This window comes from Calidris pugnax, unplaced genomic scaffold (genome assembly GCF_001431845.1).
Source record: "Calidris pugnax isolate Ruff unplaced genomic scaffold, ASM143184v1 scaffold38, whole genome shotgun sequence".
In the NCBI taxonomy this organism is placed as follows: domain Eukaryota; kingdom Metazoa; phylum Chordata; class Aves; order Charadriiformes; family Scolopacidae; genus Calidris; species Calidris pugnax.
The window spans coordinates 9,989,118-10,014,449 of record NW_015090995.1 but is presented as its reverse complement, the minus strand read 5'-3'; the positions used below and the strand labels follow the sequence as shown (position 1 = coordinate 10,014,449).

General features: G+C 38.9%; 1 protein-coding gene across 3 annotated transcripts in view; it reads left to right on the top strand.

Annotated features, from left to right (window-relative positions):
- TENM1 (teneurin transmembrane protein 1) overlaps window positions 1-25,332 on the top strand; it is a 344,428-nt gene that overhangs the window by 312,495 nt on the left and 6,601 nt on the right. For all 3 annotated transcript variants that reach the window (XM_014955291.1, XM_014955289.1, XM_014955290.1), the window contains 8 exons: window positions 419-785; window positions 2,582-3,092; window positions 8,161-8,333; window positions 10,631-10,866; window positions 17,973-18,269; window positions 22,334-22,721; window positions 23,393-24,613; window positions 25,108-25,250. In XM_014955291.1, the coding sequence (XP_014810777.1) occupies window positions 419-785; window positions 2,582-3,092; window positions 8,161-8,333; window positions 10,631-10,866; window positions 17,973-18,269; window positions 22,334-22,721; window positions 23,393-24,613; window positions 25,108-25,250 (3,336 nt within the window). The remainder of the gene's footprint in view (window positions 1-418; window positions 786-2,581; window positions 3,093-8,160; window positions 8,334-10,630; window positions 10,867-17,972; window positions 18,270-22,333; window positions 22,722-23,392; window positions 24,614-25,107; window positions 25,251-25,332) is intronic.

The following is a 25,332-nucleotide window of genomic DNA, read 5'->3' as shown; positions in this document are numbered from 1 at the left end:
AACTGTTTTCCACTCTGCCAGTGTTGACTGCAACCTTGAAACAATAACATTCAGACTTGGAAAATTTTCCGGCTGATGTTGCGTGACATGAAGTGTGTGTTTTTATTTGCATGACTGAATAGCTATAATAAATTTCCCACCTTAATGAACTTGTGTAAATACCTCTCAGAGGTGGTAAATTGCTTTTCAAATCAAGTTTTGTTCCATACTGGAGCTGGACCTCAGAAAAGCATTTGCTTGATGAAACTTCCTGTGCTGAACCCAATTAAAGGCATGTACTAGAGAAGCAGTGCTGGTTGAATCCACCAAGTGCCTTGATGACATGGTGATCAGAGATGGTTGAATGAAACTGCCTTACTCTCTTAATCATTCTTTTTTCTTGTTTTTCCCTGCCTTCCCCTCAATATTTTTTTTCCAGGTGCGGTTAGAGTGGCCAACAGACCTCACGGTGAACCCTCTAGACAATTCACTGTATGTCCTGGACAACAATATCGTTCTGCAGATCTCTGAGAACAGGCGTGTGCGCATTATTGCAGGGCGCCCCATTCACTGCCAGGTGCCAGGCATTGATCACTTCATTGTCAGCAAGGTGGCCATCCATTCAACCCTGGAGTCAGCCAGGGCCATCGCCGTGTCTCACAGCGGGATACTCTACATTGCAGAGACAGATGAAAGAAAGATCAACCGTATACAACAGGTCACAACCAACGGTGAGATCTCTATAATCGCTGGAGCCCCATCAGATTGTGACTGCAAGATTGATCCTAACTGTGACTGTTTTTCAGGTAAGGCAACGCTAGTTATTTCCTGTCTCTTATCTATTGAGATCCCCTGGTACGGCTGCAGATCATCAAAGTGACAAGGGGAAGGAGATGAGCAATGATTCGGTTTCCTTGGAAAGCTGAAAATCTTGTCAGCAACTCTTTGTGAATTTAATCCATTGGATGTAGAGATGTGAGTCTTCCAGCTGGCATGGGAGGAATCTCAGGGTGGTCTTAGCTTTTCCTGTTTTGATACAGAGATTACACATTATTCAAAATTAGCTCCAAGTCTGCCTTTCTGTGTCAGCTGTGTGTGCCCATGTTGAAGATGGTACATGCCCAAGTGCAGATTGCACCTAAATGCTACTGGATCTAGCAGCCCATCTCACCAAGAAGAGTACCAGGGTGTTTCATATCCAGTGAAAAACACTATCTTTTGCCTTATTATCGCTTGTGTCATGCTGCACAACCAGTAAAATGATGCAAACAGACATTCAGAATTTCTTCTTGTTTGTGTATTTTAAACTGGAACAGTCAGTGCCAGGCCCACACTGCACCACTGTACCACATTCTCAGCAACACTGCTCTTCCCCCCTGCATGCACCAAAACAAATTGTGGCGGTTTTTTTCATAAAAACATATTTCATGATAGGGCAAAGGACAGCATTCCCATATACAGAGGTGTGCAGTATGTTGTCCTCTTGTCATCTCTAAGAACCACTGTGTTCAGCTCCATAATGTCAGCATAATTCTTAAGCCTCCCATTTCAAGTAAAAGGTTAATTACTGACAAGAAGACATTAAGTATGTCAAGAATGGAGAGAAAAAAAATGTAAATGGTCTTCCAGAGAAGGTGGTTTGCTGACCCAGCATTGTAGTCATAATCAAAGCCTCATGTGCACTGCCAAGTGCTGCCAGCTTCAGTTACAGCTGTGGTAGACCAATGCTGAAAAGGATCCTGTTCAAAGTTCCTATTAAAAGAAACTACCCTCACTGCTGAAAAATTAAAAACTGTGGCAAATCTAATGATTGTGCCAGGGCTGGGTTGGAGAAAAGCAGGGTCAAAAGACCACCTAATTTGTCCATCTCCAAGGAAGCACAGGGTATGCTCAAAATCGCCACCAAATTTCATTTCTCAATCAGAAGACTGAGAGCAACACAAACAGTAGTGCGTTTTTCTCAGAGTGAGGTTTAATATGCTTTCTTGCTGGTTGCAGAAAATCCTGCTCATGTAAAGTCATTTTGATATGCATATGTAGTCCATAATAATGCAAATATCCTCCTCAAACCTTAAAACACATAAACCAACTAAATTATTAAGTGGTACTGGAAAGGGTGGTTTCTCAAGGCCCTTTTTGACTGTTCTTGTTTAGTTTTCCTGTAGCATTGAGTTTTTAATAAGTATAAACTAATCTTTGCTTCAGTGTCATTTTAGCTGAATTACTGGGTTTTATTTTCTCCTTGTCTTCTTTTCAACATGATTCTGCTTTAACTACATGCCAACAGACAATAGTAGGGAATGAAACTTCAGGTGTTCTTTCTTTTTTTTCTCTTGCAATTTTGCCATTAATGCTTCCCTGAGCAGCAGGCTTTTGGCCTTAGAAAAAAATGATGTAAATTAGATAATTTATATTCTTGTTTGTCTTCACTGAGACTGATTTAGAATTGCACCAACCTTAGATAATACGAATTTAATTAGTTGGAAGAAGATACTGTTTTATTGACCTGTAAATAATACTGAGGAGAAGCAGTGTGTCAGGCTATGGGGATGAGCTTAAATATGGCCATTACAGATTACTAAAATTACCATTTCTCCTCCAGGTGATGGTGGATATGCCAAAGATGCAAAGCTGAAAGCACCTTCTTCTCTAGCAGTCTCTCCTGATGACACACTGTATGTAGCAGACCTTGGCAACGTTCGCATCCGTGCAGTCAGCCGAAACAAGGCTCACCTCAGCGACACGAATATGTATGAGATTGCGTCGCCAGCAGACCAAGAACTGTATCAGTTCACCATCAATGGCACCCACCTGCACACGCTGAACCTTATAACGAGGGACTACATTTACAATTTTACCTACAGCGGGGAAGGGGATATTGGCACCATCACCAGCAGCAATGGGAATTCGGTTCACATCCGCAGAGATACGAGTGGGCTGCCCCTGTGGATCGTGGTGCCGGGAGGCCAGGTGTACTGGCTGACAATAAGCAGCAATGGGGTTCTGAAAAGAGTTTATGCTCAAGGCTACAACCTAGCTCTGATGACATATCCTGGAAACACGGGGCTTTTAGCAACCAAAAGCAATGAAAACGGATGGACAACTGTATACGAGTAAGTCCATGATATTAAATGCCTGATATAATAGTCTTATTTTAAATGAACATTGAAATCTTTTTAGTAAGTTCTAGTAGTTTAAAAAGACACTTTGCAACTAACACTATGTGAGACAGGACAAGTAGCGCCGTTACACAAACTTTTACAATGAAGCATAACCATTTAAGTACCAAAGCCTGTCATAAGAAAAAACTCTGTACATAGTGTTCATGAAGTATCGCAGAAACTGCCTGAGATTATATTACATTTACATTACATTGTATACTTCATATACATTAGAGAATCTGTTTCTCTAAATGAAAATATGATTGTGGATTTTTTTGTAACTAAAGAAGTAGAGGCAAGTTGTGATATGAATAAGGAATTTGCAAAATTCCTGAGGAAGGCAAAAAAGGGATAATTAGAATACTCGTCGGAGAATTGAGTGTTGCAAAGGAAATTGAGAATCTAGTGGACGGAATATTCAAAGACAAGAGTGGTGTTGTCTCTATCAGCAGGGGAAGAGGATATATAATAACAAAAGGATATGTAATAGGAAAAGGGGACTAGGAATGGCCTTGTAAGCAAGAAGTTCAAGAGACCTTTGATGGAACTTCTAAAGAGCAACATACTTAAAGATGCAGTCAGAACATTCCATTCTGGTCCCAGAGGGCAAACAACCCAAGAGAAAGTTTGGTTTTTATTTATAAAGAGGTGTGATGTATCAGGCTTTCTCATTATTTATGATTAATTGTCATAATCCCTGTTTGAGGATGTGACAAGGAATGGATGGAGATCGTATGTTAACATTGCAGTATTAGTTCAGAGTCTTGAAGGGGGATAATAATGCCTTCTTGCTGTGGAGCATAGGAGTTCATGGTCAAAAACTAAAATGAAAAGCCAGGTGAGATATGAACAGAAAACACATTGAGGAGAATTCAGTTACTGCATAAGTCACCTGGAGAGGTAGTTGAGTCACCATCATTACAGGTTTTTAGACTTATATTTTCTTAAAATTGAAGTAGGATAAAAGCAGAGAAAACTGCTGCCTAGTGCATGGGATCTTTTATTCAAGGGGATGTTTTTCCATCCTGCCCTCTGTTATTCTGCCAAAGACTAAATTGATAGGGTGGACATAAGTATAACCCATTAGAGAGAGCCATTTTTGACAATATGCGGGAAAACAAAACCGTACAGGGTTTTCCTGGTTCGGTTCTCATTATCAGACATCTATTGATACAAATTTAAATTATCTTGCAACAAGACAAATCTCGCTGTTGTCCTGATGCTGTTTAAACACTGATCTGATTGTTAGCTTTTATAAGCAGAACTGACTTAGAATATATTCTTCTTTGTAATAATTTCAACACTGAGAGTGATACATTTAAATCCCTACTTGAAGATGGCATCAATCCAGACCATGGACCAATGACACTTTCAAAAAGCTTTTACTGTAGCTCCAAGTCATGCCTACTACTTCTTAAAATGCTGAACACCATGCCTTGTTGCAGGGCTTTGATTGTTAGAGCATGTTAAGAGCAGATTATTTTTAGTCATGTGCTTCTAAATCTCAGTATTCCTACTCTGTCCCATTGACATCAAGTGTAAACCATTTCTCATAATTATTGCTTGTTCCTGTTGTGTTCTGGCAAGTATGATTCAAGGATAGTAAGATCTTTTAAAGGACTTCACCTGCTTACAAGTACCTCCCATTGTATGTAATACAGATTTCTTTACAAAGAGATATATGTTCCTTGAAAGGATTGATATTATGTATATTGGCACAAAGAAATTTTACTAAATTAAACAATTTTTCGTGATTTCACAGCTTTAACTGCAGGCTAGGTAGCACTGTTCTCACTGATGCTTTGAGTTGCCCAGGATTTGCACAACTGTGCAGTTCTGCCACTCTAGATCATTCAGTAAAAATGAATAGAATTACCATTGTTAGCATTACAAAAACAAGAGCAGAATCAAATAGTGACATCATGTCATTAATATTTATGTTTAGTCCAATATTTTAAGTCATGTTCGTAATATACTCCAAATTCATCGCCCAATCTGCTGCAGTCAGAGGGGGAGTTGACTATGATCAGTGCTGTGCTGAGTAGATGTGCTTTCAGGAGGTGCTGCTCACCTTCTGCCATAAATAGGTCATGGGGCGTGATGGTCCTTAGTCATCCTTTAACCAGATATTATTTTCCAGACACGTCGTATTCTGAACTGACACCTGATTTCAGTTTGAAAATTAGGTTTTTTTGAAGGGGTTACTTATATGTGAATCGCTTCTGAGTTCTATATGAACATAGTATTTGGAGCTTAGAGAATTATTTTACAAGCAACTTTCAAATTGTTTGGAATCATCTTCTCTGTTTAAGCTAGATTTGCATTCACATCCAAAAGTTCAACCCATGGCAATGTCAAGCCGAAATAGGAATGGGTTTGTTTAACAACACGTATCGCACATACTTGGGAATATGAGCAAAGATAATGAACTGTTCAGAACATCTACCTATATGTCAGATTCACTCACAGATGGAAATTATTAAGAGGTGGAAAACCACCTACAAAAGTACTTGTCATCCATCTACTCTAATCTGATGGAATGGAAGTACTGAAAGAGCTCTTGCATAAAATTATAGCTAATGTACAATTTTCAGTCATCTAGATTTTTTTAATATTGTATCATTAAAGCTGTAAAAGGGGAGGGAGAGCACTGGGCCTCTATTAAATCAAGGACAAGAAAACACCTGCAAGAAACAACTCTCTCTGAAAAAATTAATTAGACCGCTTTCCCTTTGAAATGATATAACTCTTAACTGTGCTACACATAGAAATGCAAATGGATTGTGAAGCTATATCCCCAAGTGTGCATTTCAAATATTGGTGAGCACTTCCTCATGTGAGTACTGAAATCAATGCAATTATTTGCATGATTAAATGGTCACTGACATGATTAACAGTGGCATAACTGGGCCCCAAATTAACATTGAGAAATATGTCATGATTCTGCCCCTATTAGTATGGGTAGGACATTGCTCTGCAGGAATTGAGTCCCAATGTGCTACTATTCATCATGTGAAAGGTGGCAGAACCTGTCCTTGGAGGGTTGGGTTTCTTGGAGCAATCTGGAATAAGAAAAATCTGTAAGGTAGTCACTCTGTGGAATTGTTACTGAGACACTAATCTGAATGTTCTCCTTGAAGTCAGTGGGACCGTCTCCATGAGTAAGGGTCCATTGGCACATGCTCTAATCTCATAATTCAATACTGTGTCTGGCCAGCCATCCAGTAACAGTTTATCCCATTTTCAGCTACACAGGGAGTTTTCTAGCTTGTCATCATTAGCACTACCAGCAGCAAAACTGGATCTGTAGGAAAGATGTACATTCCAATAAACATCCCAATTCCATTCCAGCTGCATTTATGCCATAAAAATGCACGATTTGGGGATTTTTCTATGGTGTAGAAGGAAATCCAAATAACCTCGTATGCTGTCATATCTATTTGATCAAGCGTTAAATGAAATATAACTGCCCAATGTTCATGTGGTTTTCTAATGATGAAAAGTAGTGATCTGTGTCAATTTTAATAGCTGGGTGTGGCATCCAGTCAATTTACACAGAACCAGTGTAAGGGTGAAATGTAAATAAGTTGCATGATGTATGTGAGGGCAGTAAAAGGTGAAAGAGAGATTATACTGTATTTAACATTTGATTAATATATTTGTCAAAAAACACAAGATGGTCACTATTTCATTCTGCAGTGTTTTGTTTTAAAAGAACAGCTGCTCTATTTTTCTTTTTTATACTGAGGGGGAAGGGAGAAATTCCTGATTTTGTCAGCAACACTTCTTGGGATATATAGATTTTGTATGAATAATTAGAGGGAAATAAAGATCCTAAGGAAATGATGCCAACACATTAAAGTGAAGGACATAGCCAGATCTTCTGTTAATGTGAAATGGAGAAGCTCCATTGGAGGCAGAGGAGCTTTGCCTGTTCATACACCATCTGAGGATATGTTTTGTGAGTGACAGAAGACAGTTAATAAATCACGAAAACTTAATTATACTTTCCTACCTACACAAATAGGCTTCTATTTTATGAACATGAGTTGATTTTTACTCAAGCAAATACATCTGCAGTATCACTGAGGTGTTTTGGGTGAAATAAAATGTGTTAGCATCTATAAGGTTTTTAAGAAGGAGGGCATTAATATGAAACAATATCAAGCACAAGCAATGTTGTGCAATTTTTTCTATGTGAACCATCAGAAAGAACAAATATATCTGCAGAGCTGAAAAGACCTGTTAGAAATACTGCTTCAGAGCTTTTGAATTAATTATTGACTTTTTCATAACATGGCCCGATTCACATAAAGTACCTTAAACGAAAAGAATTTCTTTAGCGTTAATGAAATTTAGGTGAACTAAATGTGGTGCTCTAGATTCTGGTGCTGTTACTTGTGATGAGAAGTTCCTGCTGATTTGAGTAGGCCCGTGGGAAACGTAACACAAGAGTAAAAACCATGTAGGCAACTTAATCGTTGCAGATTTCAATCTAATTTTATCGCTATTGTTACGCTTTAGGTCCCCTTTTTAAATTCACCATTCATATTATGTACTTCACGCACCAGCAACAAAAGGCAGTTTTTGAGTGTTGCAGGATGTAAGAATTGGTTTTATTTAAACTTATGGGTAAGAAAATGCCTTCTGGGGGTGAGTTGGTTGCCTGAATGCCGAGTGACCTCCAGCGGCCACCCTCCTGTATCACATCCCAGTGGGTTAAACCCCGACCGGCTGTGCACAGCGCTGAAACCTCTGGCAGATGGTGAGTGATTTAGGGAGCTTCTCATACTATTCCTAGTTGTATTTTATCCAGCAAAACTAAAAAGAATCTAAGCAGGAATTCAAATTAGGGAATGAATGCATTTTGGGTCAATAAATGGACCAATGCTTACCTTTTTACTTAGTACACTTAGTTGACAATGCTTCTTACTTTTTCCCCTTTTTTTTTTTTTTTAAAGGAGTATCTGCAAGACAATACTGATGGATTTTCATGGCTCTTTAACATCATGTCTTGCAGGTATGACTCTGATGGCCATCTGACCAACGCGACCTTCCCAACCGGGGAAGTCAGCAGTTTCCACAGCGATGTTGAAAAACTGACACGAGTAGAACTTGATACTTCAAACAGGGAGAATGTAATCACAGCCACAAACTTCTCAGCTACCTCTACAATATATACTTTAAAACAAGGTAATTGAAGCATTTCTGTTTTTTTGTCCCAATTGTTACGTTTTGAAGCCTAGACATTATTGTATGCTTAACTGTTTGCCAAAAAAAAGACATTAGAATTCATTTGTTTCTTCCTTGCTTCAGTACAAATAGTTAGATACTACTTATAATTCTCGTGGGGTACCAATTAGAAACAAACCACAAGCGAATTCTTTTCCTCCTGGTAGAGTCTCATGGATAGATTCTAGTTATTGAAATCTCTGATGTCTCCAGGCTTTACATACTACTTTCTACTTCAGTGTCTGGAGGACTTAGACTACCTACAATACACTGAGCGTTGGTATTCTGAGAAATACTGCCCAGAAGAATGACATGCTCGACTCATATTTTAGCACTGAAATGCCTTGTTTGGCCAATGCTGTGAATTCTTTCTGGTAGTACTGTGTCCTGGTGACAGTACTTGTAGGAAGGAGGAAAGCATGACCCACCTCTGCTCGTTACTTCCTTGGGGATGAGTTTTTTTACTCAAGCCCTGTAGGCACCATAGAATTTCCCTGGCAATATCATATCTCTCAAGAACAATTTACTCTCTGCCTAACAGAAGTGCCCCAGTGTCCTCCTCCACGTTTTGCAGATTCGTCACCAAAGTTCTGGTTTTATATAGTTTAATCGATCTGGGTTTTTTTAATCCTTGTTGATTTTTTTTTGTTGTCAGTGGATTGTCCAGGCTTTGAGAGACCAGGTTCTGAGAAATAGCTCTCTGATTTCAATAGAAAGGCTATAGAAAAACTTTGCAACTCTGAGCAAATCACAGAACTTTTCTTCCTCTCAGCTTTTGATCTATAAAAAAAAAATAGGAAGGAGTCACCTCACAAGATACTCGTTCCCCCTCACTATTGCATCACAGAGACAGCACTGAATAAGTGGAAATAATTATATTGTTGTATCGCCTGTTAGCCTTGTCCAAGTGACCCCATCTGCTCTCTGCATCATCTACTGACTGCCTGATTGTATGTCTGTCCTTAAATCTGAAACTCCCCAAAACTGGTATGTTACCAAATTCTGTCTCAGGAAAGTGATAACACACTATGGGCAGTGCCAGAAATGAACAGCTGTAGTTATTATTATACCCATTATATTTATGAATTCATATAATTTGCATATTTCCATATCTCTGAACCTATCATGAAGCACAACCAGTCAGATACGGTGTCCTTACATCTGAGACACAAAGTCTCTTTTAATGTAATGCCTATTATCTTCACATACCCAACTATTTTCCACATATTCACATCTCAAGAGCTGGACCAGCTACTTCTGTGTGGACCAGCTTAAAAAAAAGAAAGCTTTTCACAGCCCCTTGCTGGTGTGTATTTAATTGCATTTTAAGGGTGAGACTTTCACTTAGTCTCTTAGCACTAAACATTCAGGCTCATGATCGAGTTGTTCCCTGGCAGCTGGGCCTCAGTAACCTCCTGTGTGCGCGTCCCTAGCCTGCCCAAATGCCAGGCAAAGTGGCACAGCTCTGCCTGAAGTGAAGGAATGACAGTGCACAGGCAAGAAAATGGGAACATGCAGTGGCTCTATGCCTTTGTGTCCTTTCTGGACCCTCCACATGCTTCTGGCAGTTTTTGGGAGGGGGAGCCAGCCATGCTAGGTCATCCCAGCTACACCCAACAGCCCTCTGCAGCGCAGTCCTGAGCTTCTGGAGCTGCCTGCTGTGCCACTGTTGCTGACCCACTCATTCTTCTGCCACCAGCCACTTCCCAGTGAGTCCCTTGCACCAGGCTGCAGGCTCATAGCTGACCATCACTGTCCCCTACCCCAGGGTCCTGCTGCTAATGGGGAAGAGGTGGCGGCATTGGTACGATGACACAGACAAAAGGGACAAAATGGGAGAGTGGCCATCATCCCAGACATTTGTAAAACAGCTTTCATGCTTGACCTCAGATACTCACTGCAGTCATTCAAGCAGTACACTATCCTGTATACAGATCCCGACGTGATAAAATCAGAATATCAGTGGTCAAAACCCAGCCTGTGGATTTATCTACTTTTAGGCTGAAAGCAAAAACTCTTTATTCCTGCTGCAGGAAACCTTCATAATGGAAATCATCAGCTCAAACGTAATAAAAAGCTCTTTGATATGGGAAGGCCTAGAGGTTACAGGTTGTAAAAAATCACGCTGTAGTTGGTTTATGTTCAGCTGTCTGTAACCTAGGCCCAAACAAAGCGCGATTGCACGTAACATTTGCTTCATAAATGTGGAAATCTGAACTTTTTGCTGTTCCCTGTATTTGATTGTTGTTTTTTGACAGATAACACGCAGAATATCTACCGGGTCAGCCCAGATGGGTCTCTGAAAGTCACCTTTGCCAGTGGAATGGAAATCACGCTTAACACGGAGCCTCATATTCTAGCAGGGGTTGTCAGCCCCACTTTAGGGAAGTGCAATATCTCCCTTCCTGGAGAGCATAACTCAAACCTCATTGAATGGAGGCAAAGGAGGGAGCAGACCAAAGGCAATATCTCCACGTTTGAGAGAAGGCTAAGGGTAAGGCTTCCTCTTGTGTGAAGTGCAGTGTTCCCTGTGAAAGCCATTGAATTAAAATCATGTTGAAATGTTCTACTTTGTAAGAAGAGCAATGGAAAGTTTGTATCAATGGTGGGCCCCAGCCATGAATTTCAAAACCAATCTTCTCTGACAGTCACAGGGATGTTTGATCTCTGTTTGATTTTGGTTGTGAGACTTGACCTCAAGACATAATTACTTTTTTTCCTTCCCCTTCTTTTTCAACTAAGAACTTAATTATGGCTTTGGAAGAAGCTGTGAGCAAAGGACTATGCGTAGTTACTCTAGCACAGCAGCAGAGTTGGAGCCACATTCTGTCTCTCCCCGATATATTGACTTTCTTCTAGGGCAAATAACAGGTGCCAGCCTCTGCCTAAGGCAGAGGGTCTCACAGGCAACATTTTGGGTGTCCTGGCCACTGCGTTTGCTGCAAGCCAGAGTGATGTAGAGCTTCACCATGTATCCATCCAGACAGGCTGCGTACTCTGCCCTGTACCACTTGCTCTGGCTGGGTTGCACTATGGCGCTAATAAGGAATTACTTTAACATTGCATCCATGGTTTATATTTATCTGTGAGGAGAACTCACAGATTACAATGACAGATGGTCAACATTCAGCATTTAATTAGGTAACACTAAGGCTCAAAGAGACTGCTACCTTGCAGAACAGGTTTTTTTACGAAATCAGTTCTGTTTTTCACATGAATACTCCTTAAAATGCTTGTACCAGTAGTATGTATGACTGGGAATTTTGGCCTTAAAAATATTCCATTATTAACTACAGCCTGCCTGGATAGGTATTGTCTCTGAAGGTACCTCTGTTAGCTCTGAAAATATAGTTATTAAAATCTCTAGATTATCTTTTGGTTATGAGATCCTACCTATTTTTTAAAAGTGTCTCATCTGATCGGTTGGTTTTCAGCTGTGCTGATCAGTCAGAAACACAAGACTTGGATAATCTGTCTGGACTGGCTACTGCGTGTGAAACACCCTTTTGAAAGGACATCTTTCAGATTTGACAGTCACAGTTACTTTATTAGGATCTTGCAAGTGGGGAAAAGCTTCATTTAGTTTTTCTTGCACATCCTCTGATTGCCTTCTCTCTAGCACGGTGTGAGTCCTCACAGCCCTGTCTAGGGAGGCAGCTGAACCTATTACAGTAGCAAATGGGTGTTAAGATGGCAGGATTCAAACTATGGCCTCCATGGCTCACATTACCTAATCAATTGATTTCTGTGTGGTTTTTGGCTTCAATAACTGTATGGGACATTTTTTTAAGTTGAAAGGATATAATCAGTCATCTATTCTGCTTACGTTGCCAGGGCAAAGTTGTTCATGACAGTTATATTTAATACAACTACTTCATCCTGCACAGTTTTCTTATTATGTAGTTTATATTTTCTATTGTTGAAATTGACTGTGGGTTCTTTTAACTCATTTTCACTTGCTTCTGCATGATCCTTAATATTGCCTGCCAAGAAAAGGAAGGAAATTCACAAACTGGTCAGGATTAAATGGCTTATGGCCAGAGGCATAAAATGTTCATTGAAATGCTGCAACACTGAAGCTATCTAGAGCTCAACTGATTGATCTACCTCTGGATCTCTCTGTTGGTGCATAGAACCACTTGCATACTTCTCCTTCTCCCCTTTCACCTTCATCCAGTGAGAGGATGGAAGGTGAAGGTGAAGTGTAAGAATGATTTTGATGTGCTTCCGTCTTACATTCTCTGTCCTTCCAAAAATACCCACTAAAATCACAACCGTTGAACATTGCATTGTTATTTCTGTAAATTGTGGTTTTATACCTGCCCAGGATTAAGGGGGCTTATGGATTGTCTCTGCCTACTCAGAAGGACAAATCAGCTGCCTGTATTACAGTCTTTCCTCTCCCTTGACTGTGCTGAGCTCTAGGACCTTCTGAGGCTGTCAGGGCAAGGCTGAAGGGAACCTGGTGGGATAGCACTTTAAATGAGGATTTGATAGTGGAAAGGAGAAATGTTCTGCACATAGGATACACCATGTAAATAGGCACAAGAGAAAGGGATAAATCAACTGTTGAGGCTGTTACTAGCAATAAGGACTTTTGAGGACAGATGAAGTACAGGGGTTCTGGAGTTCAGCTTTAGTGCTGAGATGGTTCCACGGGATGCTGATGGAGTGGGGAGTCAGTGGAGGTGGAAAGAACTGGAACAGTGCAGCTGACAAGGAAGGCAAAGGAGCAACAAAATTTACCCAGAGACAGCTATCTTTTCTTGGTGATTAAAGGAAATTTGAGGGATCAAAAATACCATTGTATAGTGTGTTTGAAGTAGTATGCCAGATAATGAAAGGCATCTAGGGCTTACTGTTGACAGATCCTTGAATACTGCTGGGAAAAAAAAGTAGCATCATTAAAAGTGAAGCCCTTACGCTGGATGAGGTTCTGGTGAGACCTTGTGAAAACTTTTAGTGAGTTAGATTTTAAAAGGAAAGTTTTTAAACACTTAATATGCCATGACTGGCACAATAGGAAGTGTGGTAGAAAGCTTGCAATGTAGGGCAGAAAGAACTATGCTGAACTTTGAAAAATATATGTAAAGAAAAGCTCTGGGGATTGGACCAGTTCTCAGTGGAAATGAACAGACTTGCAGGAGCCCTCAGTTAAAGGAAAAAAAACAGCATGATGGAAGTTTTCTGAGGGGAAAAAAAAGCAGAGAAATGAGGTTTAAAGGTATTGCTTAGGAGATCAGTCCTAATACCATCATTGAAACAAATGGCTTTAAGTGCTAAGAGGTTTAAATTAGAAGGCAGGTAACTGAGGTTGAGAGAAAGGATGACCTAGTCTAAAAGAAGGAATCTTTTACTTCTCTGTGTGGTCCTAACATTTTTAATTCTTAATTGCAATTAGCAACCATCTTGAAAACATGTCACTATTATTGTTATTTCCAGTTTTGGAAAGAGGCCACTGTTAGCACATTCTGAATAACGCTGTAAAGTTGTGTTTTAAAAAGTGGGATTTTTGCATGGTGCAAATTTCCTGCTCTAGACATAGAGCAGAAGTAGGTAAATTAACTGAAATGCTAGAACAGACATTTAACTTTATCTCAGTATCTAAATCAATGTGGGAAAAAAAGGAATTACTCACAGGGTTTTTTTAAGTGCAGAACTGACTGCCCTGGCACTTCCTGAAAGTATATAAAACAGTCTGTAGGCATGTATACATTTTATATTAATAATAAATCTATGTACAATCAGGCATTTTAACATCAATCTTAATCTAGCACGACTTTTTTATCAATTAAACTGCTATTTTAATTGACTTCTAAAAATGAAGCAAAGGCTGTTGTTAAAACCAATGAGCATGATGCATAGTAATATACTGATTAGAATGCAGCTCTGTTCCCTCCTGTCTTTTGCATAACTTAGAGGAACTTGGCTTTGGATGCAGTCCAGGTTTTATAACTGAATATCTACAAAATCAAAAATTGAATGCTTGGCAAGTGTTACTTATTTGGGGGTTTTGTGGTGTTTTTTTAAATTACAAAAAAAGAAAGTAACTCACTGGCCTCAATTCAAAAGTCCTGCAGAAACAGGCTTTGACAGCGATGTTTATTACTGCATTTAGCAAATGATCTCCCTTTATTTACCAGTCTTACAGCAAGTTCTAATGTTAGGACCAAATCTTCTGCCAGTGTGTATCAGTTTACGTTGATTCAAATCAAAACACAGGCAAGGAAATAATAAAATTGTCTTATCTGATTCACAGATTGTAGACCGTTTCTATTTGAGAATGAAAGTCAAGAGAAGTGCACATTTATGTGATTATTTACACTGCAAAATTTCTAGCTATAAAACTAACGGAAGTAGAGTCAACGGATGTTTTAAAATATATAATAAATATATCTTTTTATCATCACCTGAAATTCCGACCTGACATTACTTTCAGAAACCAGTTTTCCCTGGCTTGTAACCAGCCTCTTACAGAGGCTTCTTAGTACATTGTATGTATATTGGAGGAGTCGTCTTAAGAAGCCAATGGGATTTGAAATCAGTTTTTCAGTGACAATGTTGAAATGAGGCCTGATACCCATGTATCAGCCTGTCTTGCCATGAGAAGGGTGTTACAGTAAACTTAAATATAATATAAGAAAGTAAACAAATGAGACATAAAATGTGGATTACAAGGGAAGTAATGGCATCCACCCAAACCTTATTTTAACACTATGAGCTTTCAAATACTGCTGCTATCCATTTTGCTGCTAATTCTGCCTCTGTTTCATTTTCATTCTTATTTGTTGTATCCTCCCTGAAACTTAGATTGCAAGCGATTTGTATTCAAGATTTCCTTCTCTCCCAACTGTATTCTACAATAATAATAACAGCAATAAGAACTTTAAATATGTACATAGGCAGTAAATGAATGTGAGCCAGGGTATATCCCCCGCTTGCTCTTCAGTTATTTTACGGTCAAGAGGGTTTGTTTTCAGATATTGCAAGAAGTTTGCAAAGAAATATATTATAATAAAATTAATCCATCAGGCTGTATACAAGCAAATATAGTTGAACTGAGCATCACATTTTACTTGGGTTTTTTAACTATCATTAGAGCATAAATTGTAATAGTTACAGCAGTCTACAGGAGTATATAGGTATTTTACAGCTATTGTAAATGAACACTATTAAAGTTAGACATGTGTGTATATAAAACCCCAGGAATGGTAGTTGAAGAATGAACAGGTGCTTCTTCTAGGTTTTCAAATTATTTTGTATCTAAAAACAGAAAGGGGAGAGGAAAAAAAATGTCCTTTCTAATCACTACCACCATATGATCCCAGCTTGAATTATTAAACAGGTATTCTTAACCATTTACTTTATGGCTATGCCTCCAGGTCTCAGCGAGGAGCAAGCACTGTGCTATGCACTGTGCTAACACCTGCACTGACACCATCTCTGCTGTAAGGGATTTAGTAATTGGAATAGATTAATACAAGTGATTAGCTAAAATGCAGTAGATTAATACGAGGGCATTGAGCATTGATCTGAAAAAGACAAGTCAATGAACAATGTCTTATGGTTCCCTAAATTATTTCCCTGATTTAAATGGAATTTAATAGTGATTGCTCAGTGACTGAATGATGTAAGAGGCAGATGATGAAAGCACTGGATAAATATATATTATATATATAAGATATATAAAATATAAAGGGTGTTACAGTAAACTTAAATATAATATAAGAAAGTAAACAAATGAGACATAAAATGTGGATTACAAGGGAAGTAATGGCATCCACCCAAACCTTATTTTAACACTATGAGCTTTCAAATACTGCTGCTATCCATTTTGCTGCTAATTCTGCCTCTGTTTCATTTTCATTCTTATTTGTTGTATCCTCCCTGAAACTTAGATTGCAAGCGATTTGTATTCAAGATTTCCTTCTCTCCCAACTGTATTCTACAATAATAATAACAGCAATAAGAACTTTAAATATGTACATAGGCAGTAAATGAATGTGAGCCAGGGTATATCCCCCGCTTGCTCTTCAGTTATTTTACGGTCAAGAGGGTTTGTTTTCAGATATTGCAAGAAGTTTGCAAAGAAATATATTATAATAAAATTAATCCATCAGGCTGTATACAAGCAAATATAGTTGAACTGAGCATCACATTTTACTTGGGTTTTTTAACTATCATTAGAGCATAAATTGTAATAGTTACAGCAGTCTACAGGAGTATATAGGTATTTTACAGCTATTGTAAATGAACACTATTAAAGTTAGACATGTGTGTATATAAAACCCCAGGAATGGTAGTTGAAGAATGAACAGGTGCTTCTTCTAGGTTTTCAAATTATTTTGTATCTAAAAACAGAAAGGGGAGAGGAAAAAAAATGTCCTTTCTAATCACTACCACCATATGATCCCAGCTTGAATTATTAAACAGGTATTCTTAACCATTTACTTTATGGCTATGCCTCCAGGTCTCAGCGAGGAGCAAGCACTGTGCTATGCACTGTGCTAACACCTGCACTGACACCATCTCTGCTGTAAGGGATTTAGTAATTGGAATAGATTAATACAAGTGATTAGCTAAAATGCAGTAGATTAATACGAGGGCATTGAGCATTGATCTGAAAAAGACAAGTCAATGAACAATGTCTTATGGTTCCCTAAATTATTTCCCTGATTTAAATGGAATTTAATAGTGATTGCTCAGTGACTGAATGATGTAAGAGGCAGATGATGAAAGCACTGGATAAATATATATTATATATATAAGATATATAAAATATAAATATATATAAATATATATATTATATATATAAAAATATATTTTGTCTTTATGAATCTGGCACAGCTTTGAACTTGGTTTCAAATTGGGAATTGGGCTTCCCCTCTGCATTTTCCTGTTGGACCATAAATGTTAACAGATCGTAGCACAGTTCCTCTGCTATTCAGTCGGACACAGTGAGTTCAACAAATGTTGCAGGTCCCAAATGTGGCGAGAGAGCTGCAACAAGGAATATGGCTGGCACCAGGCACTGCTGCCACTGGCTTTCATGAGTTCTGGGAGTGGGATGCTTTTGTGAAGAAGTATGAGGACGGTGGGGAGCAGGGTCTTTGGGAGCTGCAAGCACAGCTCTTCCCTTTGCAGCATCAGTATGTAATGTGGTGTGGGCTATCCCAGAGCTGTGATGTCAACATTAACAGAACTTAAGAGAGAGGATGTGAGACAGGATATCTTTGTTAATTTTTGGGTTAACTACAAATCATTGGCTGGAATCAAAAGTCCATCCATAGAGATGGAAGTGGAGAACAAAGAAGAAAAACTTGAGAAAAGGTGAGAGCTGAGGTGAGGGTTTAGCACATAGAAATAGGAAGCATCCTGTAATGCAAAGTATAATAACACTGAATGCAAGCAGCATTTTGTTTTTTGGTCCTGCTGTTTCTTATCTGAATATTTTTCTGTTTTCTTGTCTTTAATAAGGCCTAAATTATCCATCATAATGTTAAACCATTACACATTTGGTATAGAGATGACACAGAAATGTTTGTGTTGTGTGCAATTAAGGTGCATTGTTTTCTTACCTTACTGTATCTCTCTGCTTAGGCCCACAACAGAAACCTGCTCTCCATTGACTTTGATCATGTAACCAGAACAGGAAAGATTTATGATGATCATCGAAAATTCACTCTTCGGATTATGTATGACCAGACAGGACGCCCAATTTTGTGGTCACCCATCAGCAAGTACAATGAGGTCAATATCACTTACTCGCATTCTGGATTAGTCACCTATATCCAGAGAGGAACCTGGACTGAGAAAATGGAGTATGATCCAAGTGGAAACATAATTTCCAGAACGTGGGCAGATGGTAAAATCTGGAGTTACACATATTTAGAAAAGGTAAATCATTTTAAAAGTTGATTGTTGTACCAAGGCAAAAATATTTGGTTTAATATAGATATTATATTGTGAACTATGTTATAATGTTATCTCTTGCAAGAGAATATTAAGACTTTTTTAACAGAAACTGCATACAATTACATAACTAGATAAAAATGTCTCTGGGTGTGCTTAGACCTGCATGTCACCAGTTCAAACCTGCCATAGTTTATTTCTGAAGGAAGTTATTAGCACCTCAGATTTGTTTAATTGGTAAGTAGAAATGACGACTTCATCTCAGTACAAGTTCTAGTGAACAAGGGACGCTCACTGCTGAAAAACATGTTGCCACTCTGTATAGAATAGTCAAAAATGTAACGGTCACTGAAAAGAAACTATTTCCTCCCCACAAACACAGTTCTTTTAAGTCAAAATCATGAGGCAGTGAGTACAAGCCTGCACCTGCTCAGTGCTATGCTGTAAAAAAGGCATTCATCCTGTGAGGAAAAAGATTACTTCAGTATTTGTGAGAGCTATTTGGGAGTAAAATATTAATGCTAAATGAGTTATTGCTCTGCTTTTATAGTGACGTCGTATCTAAATTGACTGAGTATTGTAATTTTCATTTATGCCTATAGGTAATGGTCACAAGATGGGGGAATAGGTGTTGTACAGACAAAGGAAGAACAGCATCTCATTCAGCTGTAGAAGAATCTCATTTGATACCATATTGTCTCTCAGTAGTGTCAAATTGTATTCAAACAGTGTCCTTTAAACTTTTTTTTTAAAAAACAACATCTTGGTCTATCCAATCCAACCTCAGTTTGCAGAACATTTTCTCTGAACCTGTTAATGCTAGGAGGGGGCAGGTGAGGTAGAACTGATAGGGGGTATGACACACAGGAAATCCAATCACTTTGAAGTTATTTATATATTTTAAAGTTCCAAATGTGTACTTTTAAGATAAACTTTGCTGTACTTATTTTGAATGTATTTAAGTCTGATCCTCAAAAAAACTTAAACCTAACCCAGAGAAAAAAGTTACTTAGACTGGAGAATGCATAAAAATGTGATTCCTTCCTCGTCTGCATGCAGTATGGTTCTTGCACGTGTTAACAAGATTGGCGAGCCCTAGAAGCTTCAAAAGTTTGGTTCAGATAAATTTGTCAGGGCTTCTTTTGTCTGTTTACTCTTCTGCAAATTGCAAGTAAGCAGGCGTTTAGTACAGCATTCAAATATTTGGGCAACGTGCCTTTTGGAGGAATCTTTTATTTTTTTCCTTGGGCTTAATGGACCGTAATTTTGGAAAGATGTATGCTTCTTATCTTTCCAGACCATTTTGTCTGTTCTTAGCTTATGATAAGCTTATAAATAAATTCATATAACTGAAAACTGTTATTCTGGAATTCTGCACAAGTGGCCAAATCCTGATCTTGTAGAAGCAAGTGGCAAAAGCTTACTGGTTCAGGTGGCAGCAGGCTTGGGTTATGCTGTCATTTGTCATTAAAATTATTGGAAGTCATACACGCTATGGACATAATCTTCCAGCTATTTAATATACTTTCATCACTGTTTGTTCCTTGTGCCAAAGAAAGATGAATTCACTGTCAAAATTAGACATTGAGATATCATTTTGTGGCTCCATTAAAGTCAATAACTCATTGTGTTAATTATGTAATGATTGCTAAAGGTTGTCGAAAACCTCATAAGACCCAATGATTCCTTTTCTCAAAAAATCAATAACATAGTTCGCTTCCAATTCATAAGTTATTTAATTCTTCATTTTTTAGCACTTGATGAGTTAATTGTACATCTTCAAAAAAATCTTTTCCCCTTCCAAAATTAGCCCAAATATTTTAGGTCTTAAAAAGCACTATGATAGTGGCACTGTAAAAAATTTTTACCAATGAGATTCATTCCTCTTGTTTTTTTTACTTTCCTGTATTAGTTAATGGTGTTATAAAATCTCCTGAATACTCCAAGCTTGCTTCCAAATCCTGCCGTTTACCACCAGACAAAACAGATGAGCAGCTGCCTGTGTATGTTGGACAGAAATGACATCTAGTGGTGATGCTCAGCATTTCTGTGTGTTCCCAGTAGAGCTCCAAGTAACTGCCACTGGCTGTGTGTCTTGATGTACCACACGGCATCAGTCATTACGTGGTTGACCAGGCTCTGGTTGCATTTATAAAATGACAGCTTTTTGGATGCTTTATGAGCTACCCTCTGAAATCCTTTAAAACAATTAGGACCCAATTTGTGCAAAGAGTTGAAAAATCTATTGTAATATTATTAGGATGAATTGGGAAATATTTTTTTTTCTCTTTATGTTATTGTCTAATAGGCTAGAGAGGGTACTAAGTCTCCAACCCTTGTACTGTCTATCCTTTTACTATCCTGGACAAAAGTGGAAAAGCCACAAAGTGCTGTAAAAATGGCACACAGGGGCACTAAAGCTATATTAGAGATGTTTCTGATCTTGTTATTCATACTCTGTCAATGGCAGACAGCTTAAAAACAGGCCCGGGAGCAGTATATAGAGAGAGGTGTCGCATCAGTGCTAGGAGAGAGTTCAGCCAGTGGTTTACTGCAGATTGGGGACTCTTCACTGAAGGTGAAAACAAAATAAACACTGTGTTAGAAATGCTTGGCAGACCAGCAATAAAGCGATCAGAAAAAGCTCGGTGTAAAGGTCTGTCATCACCAGTTGGCAGAGGATAACTTGCGAGCGGCATATGTTGGTGCTCTCTGGCTTGTGTGCAGGTGACAGATGTCTTTCACCAAGGGCAGGAAGAAACGCATCTTGGGAGGGTGGGGGGCCGGGGGTGCAGAGAGTGTGGCCAAGGCTTAGCCTATCTTTGGTCCTTTGAATAAGCACTTGGGTTATTTGTCAGAGCAAAGTGGCTCAGGGCCAATGTTACTTAACACATTGCAGGGCTGAGCTCCCGGTGTTTTCTTCCCAGGGAAGATTTTTTGAGCTTAGAGGAAGGAAAAGCCTTTTTTTCTGATTTCTTTCCCCAATTCTCTGTGAAAAAGCAGTCACACTGTTCCTCATAAGACTTTGTTTTGCATGATGCCTTAATCATGCAGAAGCCTGACAAATTTGCTTATGTGCCTGGTCGGTTTGGGCTGTGAGTTAAGAACTGTGCAGTGTCAGCGCTCTGTCTCAGTCAGACAGTGTGGCCACCACGCACAGTGCTCTGGTCCAGCCAAGCCACTTACTGGACCTGGGGGAAAGCTACAAATTTCTCCCATACATTTTCACTCTGTGTTTTCATGATGCTTGTTTCAACAGTGACTGTTGACCAGTGGGCTTGTACTCTGTGACACTGACTTTGCACGAGTGGTGAAAAGGTTTACAGAACTCCAGCTTTATATTTGCACAGATAGATGTCTGCCATGCATGCACATTCATCTGCCAAACAAACAAACCAGATTTCATTGATCAGCCACAATTAACCACCAAATATCAAGTACCTGTGTAGAAAATATATTCTTTGTAAACATTAAAAAACTGGTATAGAAGTAGTCACACCAATGAACGTGCAGACTATTGTCATCCATCAGTAAGCATGGAGATATTGTGACCTCTGGGGCATAGTAGAAGACATACAGAGAAAGTAGGGTGTGTGATAGAAGTATGCAGGGTGCCAATAAAAGCTAAACACCTTGTACACACTGTCGAAACTTTCCCCTTTCCACCTCCCCTAGAAACGTCTGCTGGCACAGATGCTCTGCCTCTGTGCGAGGAAGAGGTTCCCTCTGTTTTTCCTTCCTGGGAGGGTGACCTAAATATTTCAAAGCAACAGAGCAAGTCAGCATGAGGCTGAAATGCTACTGAGAGCCACATCTGCCTTCCAGTTTGGAGGTCCTTACCTCTAGACTTATTATTATTCTCTTCCTGTTTTGTACCACCTTGCTGGCCAGGTCTCCTGGAGCTGAAAGCTTCACTTGAAATCGTACAGGCAGTAAGAGCAAACTACAAGAGTGCATGGTTGTTTCAGCATTTCCTTAACCTTCAGGCACTCACTAGATGAATAATCATTTGCTTGATCAGCCCCTTACGCTGCCGTTCCTGTTTGCAGTCCGTGATGCTCCTGTTGCACAGCCAGCGCCGCTACATCTTTGAGTACGACCAGTCGGACTACCTGCTGTCGGTGACCATGCCCAGCATGGTGCGCCACGCCTTGCAGACCATGCTCTCCGTCGGCTACTACCGCAACATCTACACGCCTCCAGACAGCAGTGCAGCTTTCATACAGGACGTCACCAGAGACGGTCGGCTTCTGCAAACGTTATATCCCGGGACAGGACGCAGGGTCCTTTACAAATACACCAAACAGTCCCGACTTTCTGAGATTCTTTATGATACTACTCAAGTTACGTTCACCTACGAGGAATCTTCTGGGGTTATTAAAACGATACATTTAATGCACGATGGGTTCATCTGTACCATCAGATACAGGCAAACAGGTTTGTGTAACTGTGACTACTTTGCTAAAGTTTTTGGCCCTGATGCTGCACTTACCTGGCATGAAATCCCATTATTTTTATGTCTACAAGTTCTTATATTTTATGTTTCAATAGAAAAATGTGTGTGTATCTCTATGTCTGTGTCCATAGGCGTATATAGCTGTCCCATTTGAAATACAATTTTCTTTTTATTGCTTGGTATGGAATAGCTCTTATAATGTTTGATTGTTTTTATTCTACTGTGTGGGTATTTGCAAAATACTAAATCAAGTTGTTTTATTGTTTGTATTTTCAAGTTTCCCTGTTTATACCATAACATAACATAAATTCAAAAGGATTGTTTATATGAGGAAGGAAATCACCATGTAAAATAAATTTAGTTTAGAGTTATCTTGTAAGTAAATAGAAATCATAATTATGAATAAAATAGCATTAATTTAAACAAATGCTAATAAAATATAAATATTTTGTAGAGCAAGCATTAATAAAGGTTTGTGAGAGAATAATCTAACATATTCTTAGTTAATGGTACTTTCTGAGACACTCAGCAAGAAGGCTCAAGGGTATATCTGAGTTCAGTTTGTCTGTGCTAGTTCTGTAGGGTAAGTACACTGTGGATATAATTAATTATTTTTCTTGCTTTTCCTCTTTCCCCTGTTTGTTTTGGACAGGTCCGCTTATTGGTCGCCAGATCTTCAGGTTTAGTGAAGAAGGGCTTGTAAATGCCAGATTTGACTACAGCTATAACAATTTCCGTGTCACAAGCATGCAGGCCATGATAAATGAGACGCCTCTCCCTATAGATCTGTACCGCTACGTCGATGTCTCTGGCAGGACTGAACAATTTGGGAAATTCAGTGTAATTAACTATGACTTAAACCAAGTTATAACCACCACTGTGATGAAACATACCAAAATTTTTAGTGCCAATGGCCAGGTGATTGAAGTACAATATGAAATTCTCAAGTCGATCGCTTACTGGATGACCATCCAGTATGATAATATGGGCCGTATGGTGATCTGTGATATACGCGTAGGTGTAGATGCCAATATAACAAGATATTTTTATGAATATGATGCTGATGGTCAACTTCAGACTGTGTCTGTGAATGATAAAACCCAGTGGCGCTACAGCTATGACCTTAATGGCAACATCAACTTGCTGAGCCATGGAAACAGTGCGCGCCTCACTCCTCTGAGATATGATCTGAGAGATCGCATTACCAGACTTGGAGAAATTCAATATAAAATGGACGAAGATGGTTTTCTCAGGCAAAGAGGCAATGAGATCTTTGAGTACAACTCTAACGGTCTGCTGAACAAAGCGTACAACAAAGTGTCTGGCTGGACTGTGCAATACTGTTATGATGGTCTTGGAAGAAGAGTTGCAAGCAAATCAAACCTAGGACAACACTTACAGTTCTTCTATGCTGATCTCTCCAACCCAATAAGAGTTACTCACTTGTACAATCATACCAGCTCAGAAATAACATCCCTATATTATGATCTTCAAGGTCATCTCATTGCAATGGAATTAAGCAGTGGAGAAGAATATTATGTTGCTTGTGATAACACTGGAACACCTCTAGCTGTATTTAGCAGTCGAGGCCAAGTCATAAAAGAAATTTTGTACACCCCATATGGAGAGATCTACCAGGACACTAATCCAGATTTCCAGGTTATCATTGGTTTTCATGGAGGGCTCTATGATTCTCTTACTAAATTAGTTCATCTGGGTCAGCGGGACTATGATGTCATTGCTGGTCGGTGGACAACACCAAATCATCATATATGGAAACACCTGAATGCTGTCCCACAACCATTTAATCTCTACTCATTTGAAAATAATTACCCAGTTGGCAGAATCCAAGATGTTGCTAAGTATACAACAGGTAAAAGTAACACATTTCTCTGAAAATAAAATTTTTGATCAAATTCTGGTATGGATTCAAGACTCCAGAAATCTTTTGTGTACATCCAAAGTTACTATTTGGCTCTAATCTTACATATATTGAAGTCATTTCTTTAATAGATAATATCTTACTGAGCTTGATCTGTTTTCTATAGTCTTTATGGTAACCAAGAAAATAATTAGTAGTTGTTTCTGCTGCTTTTCTAAGTGCTAAAATTAGGGGAAGAATGGAGGAAGCTTAATTTGAATGTTTTCCATTATAAATAGATAGAAGGTACACTATTGATTTGAATATAGCTGTGCTTTGTAATTAATGCAATTAAAAATAATTTGTTTGCTACAATAAATGCTGTAACCAGTACTTGAAAACACAAATTGATGTGAAACCTGCACAGCTGAGATTTCTGCAGACTACCCTCACTTTTTTCTGGGATTTACATGCCTTCTTGCCAACATCCTTTTCTTGTTTTGTAGACATTGGAAGCTGGCTAGAGCTGTTTGGTTTCCAGTTGCACAACGTACTACCTGGATTCCCAAAACCAGAGATAGAAGCTTTGGAGACAACATACGAACTTCTGCAGCTTCAAACAAAAACTCAGGAGTGGGATCCTGGAAAGGTTAGCAAAAACTCTGTTCAGCTACTTCTAATACTAAATTAAGGAATTTGATTAGAAAATATTGGAGACCAAGGAAGCAATG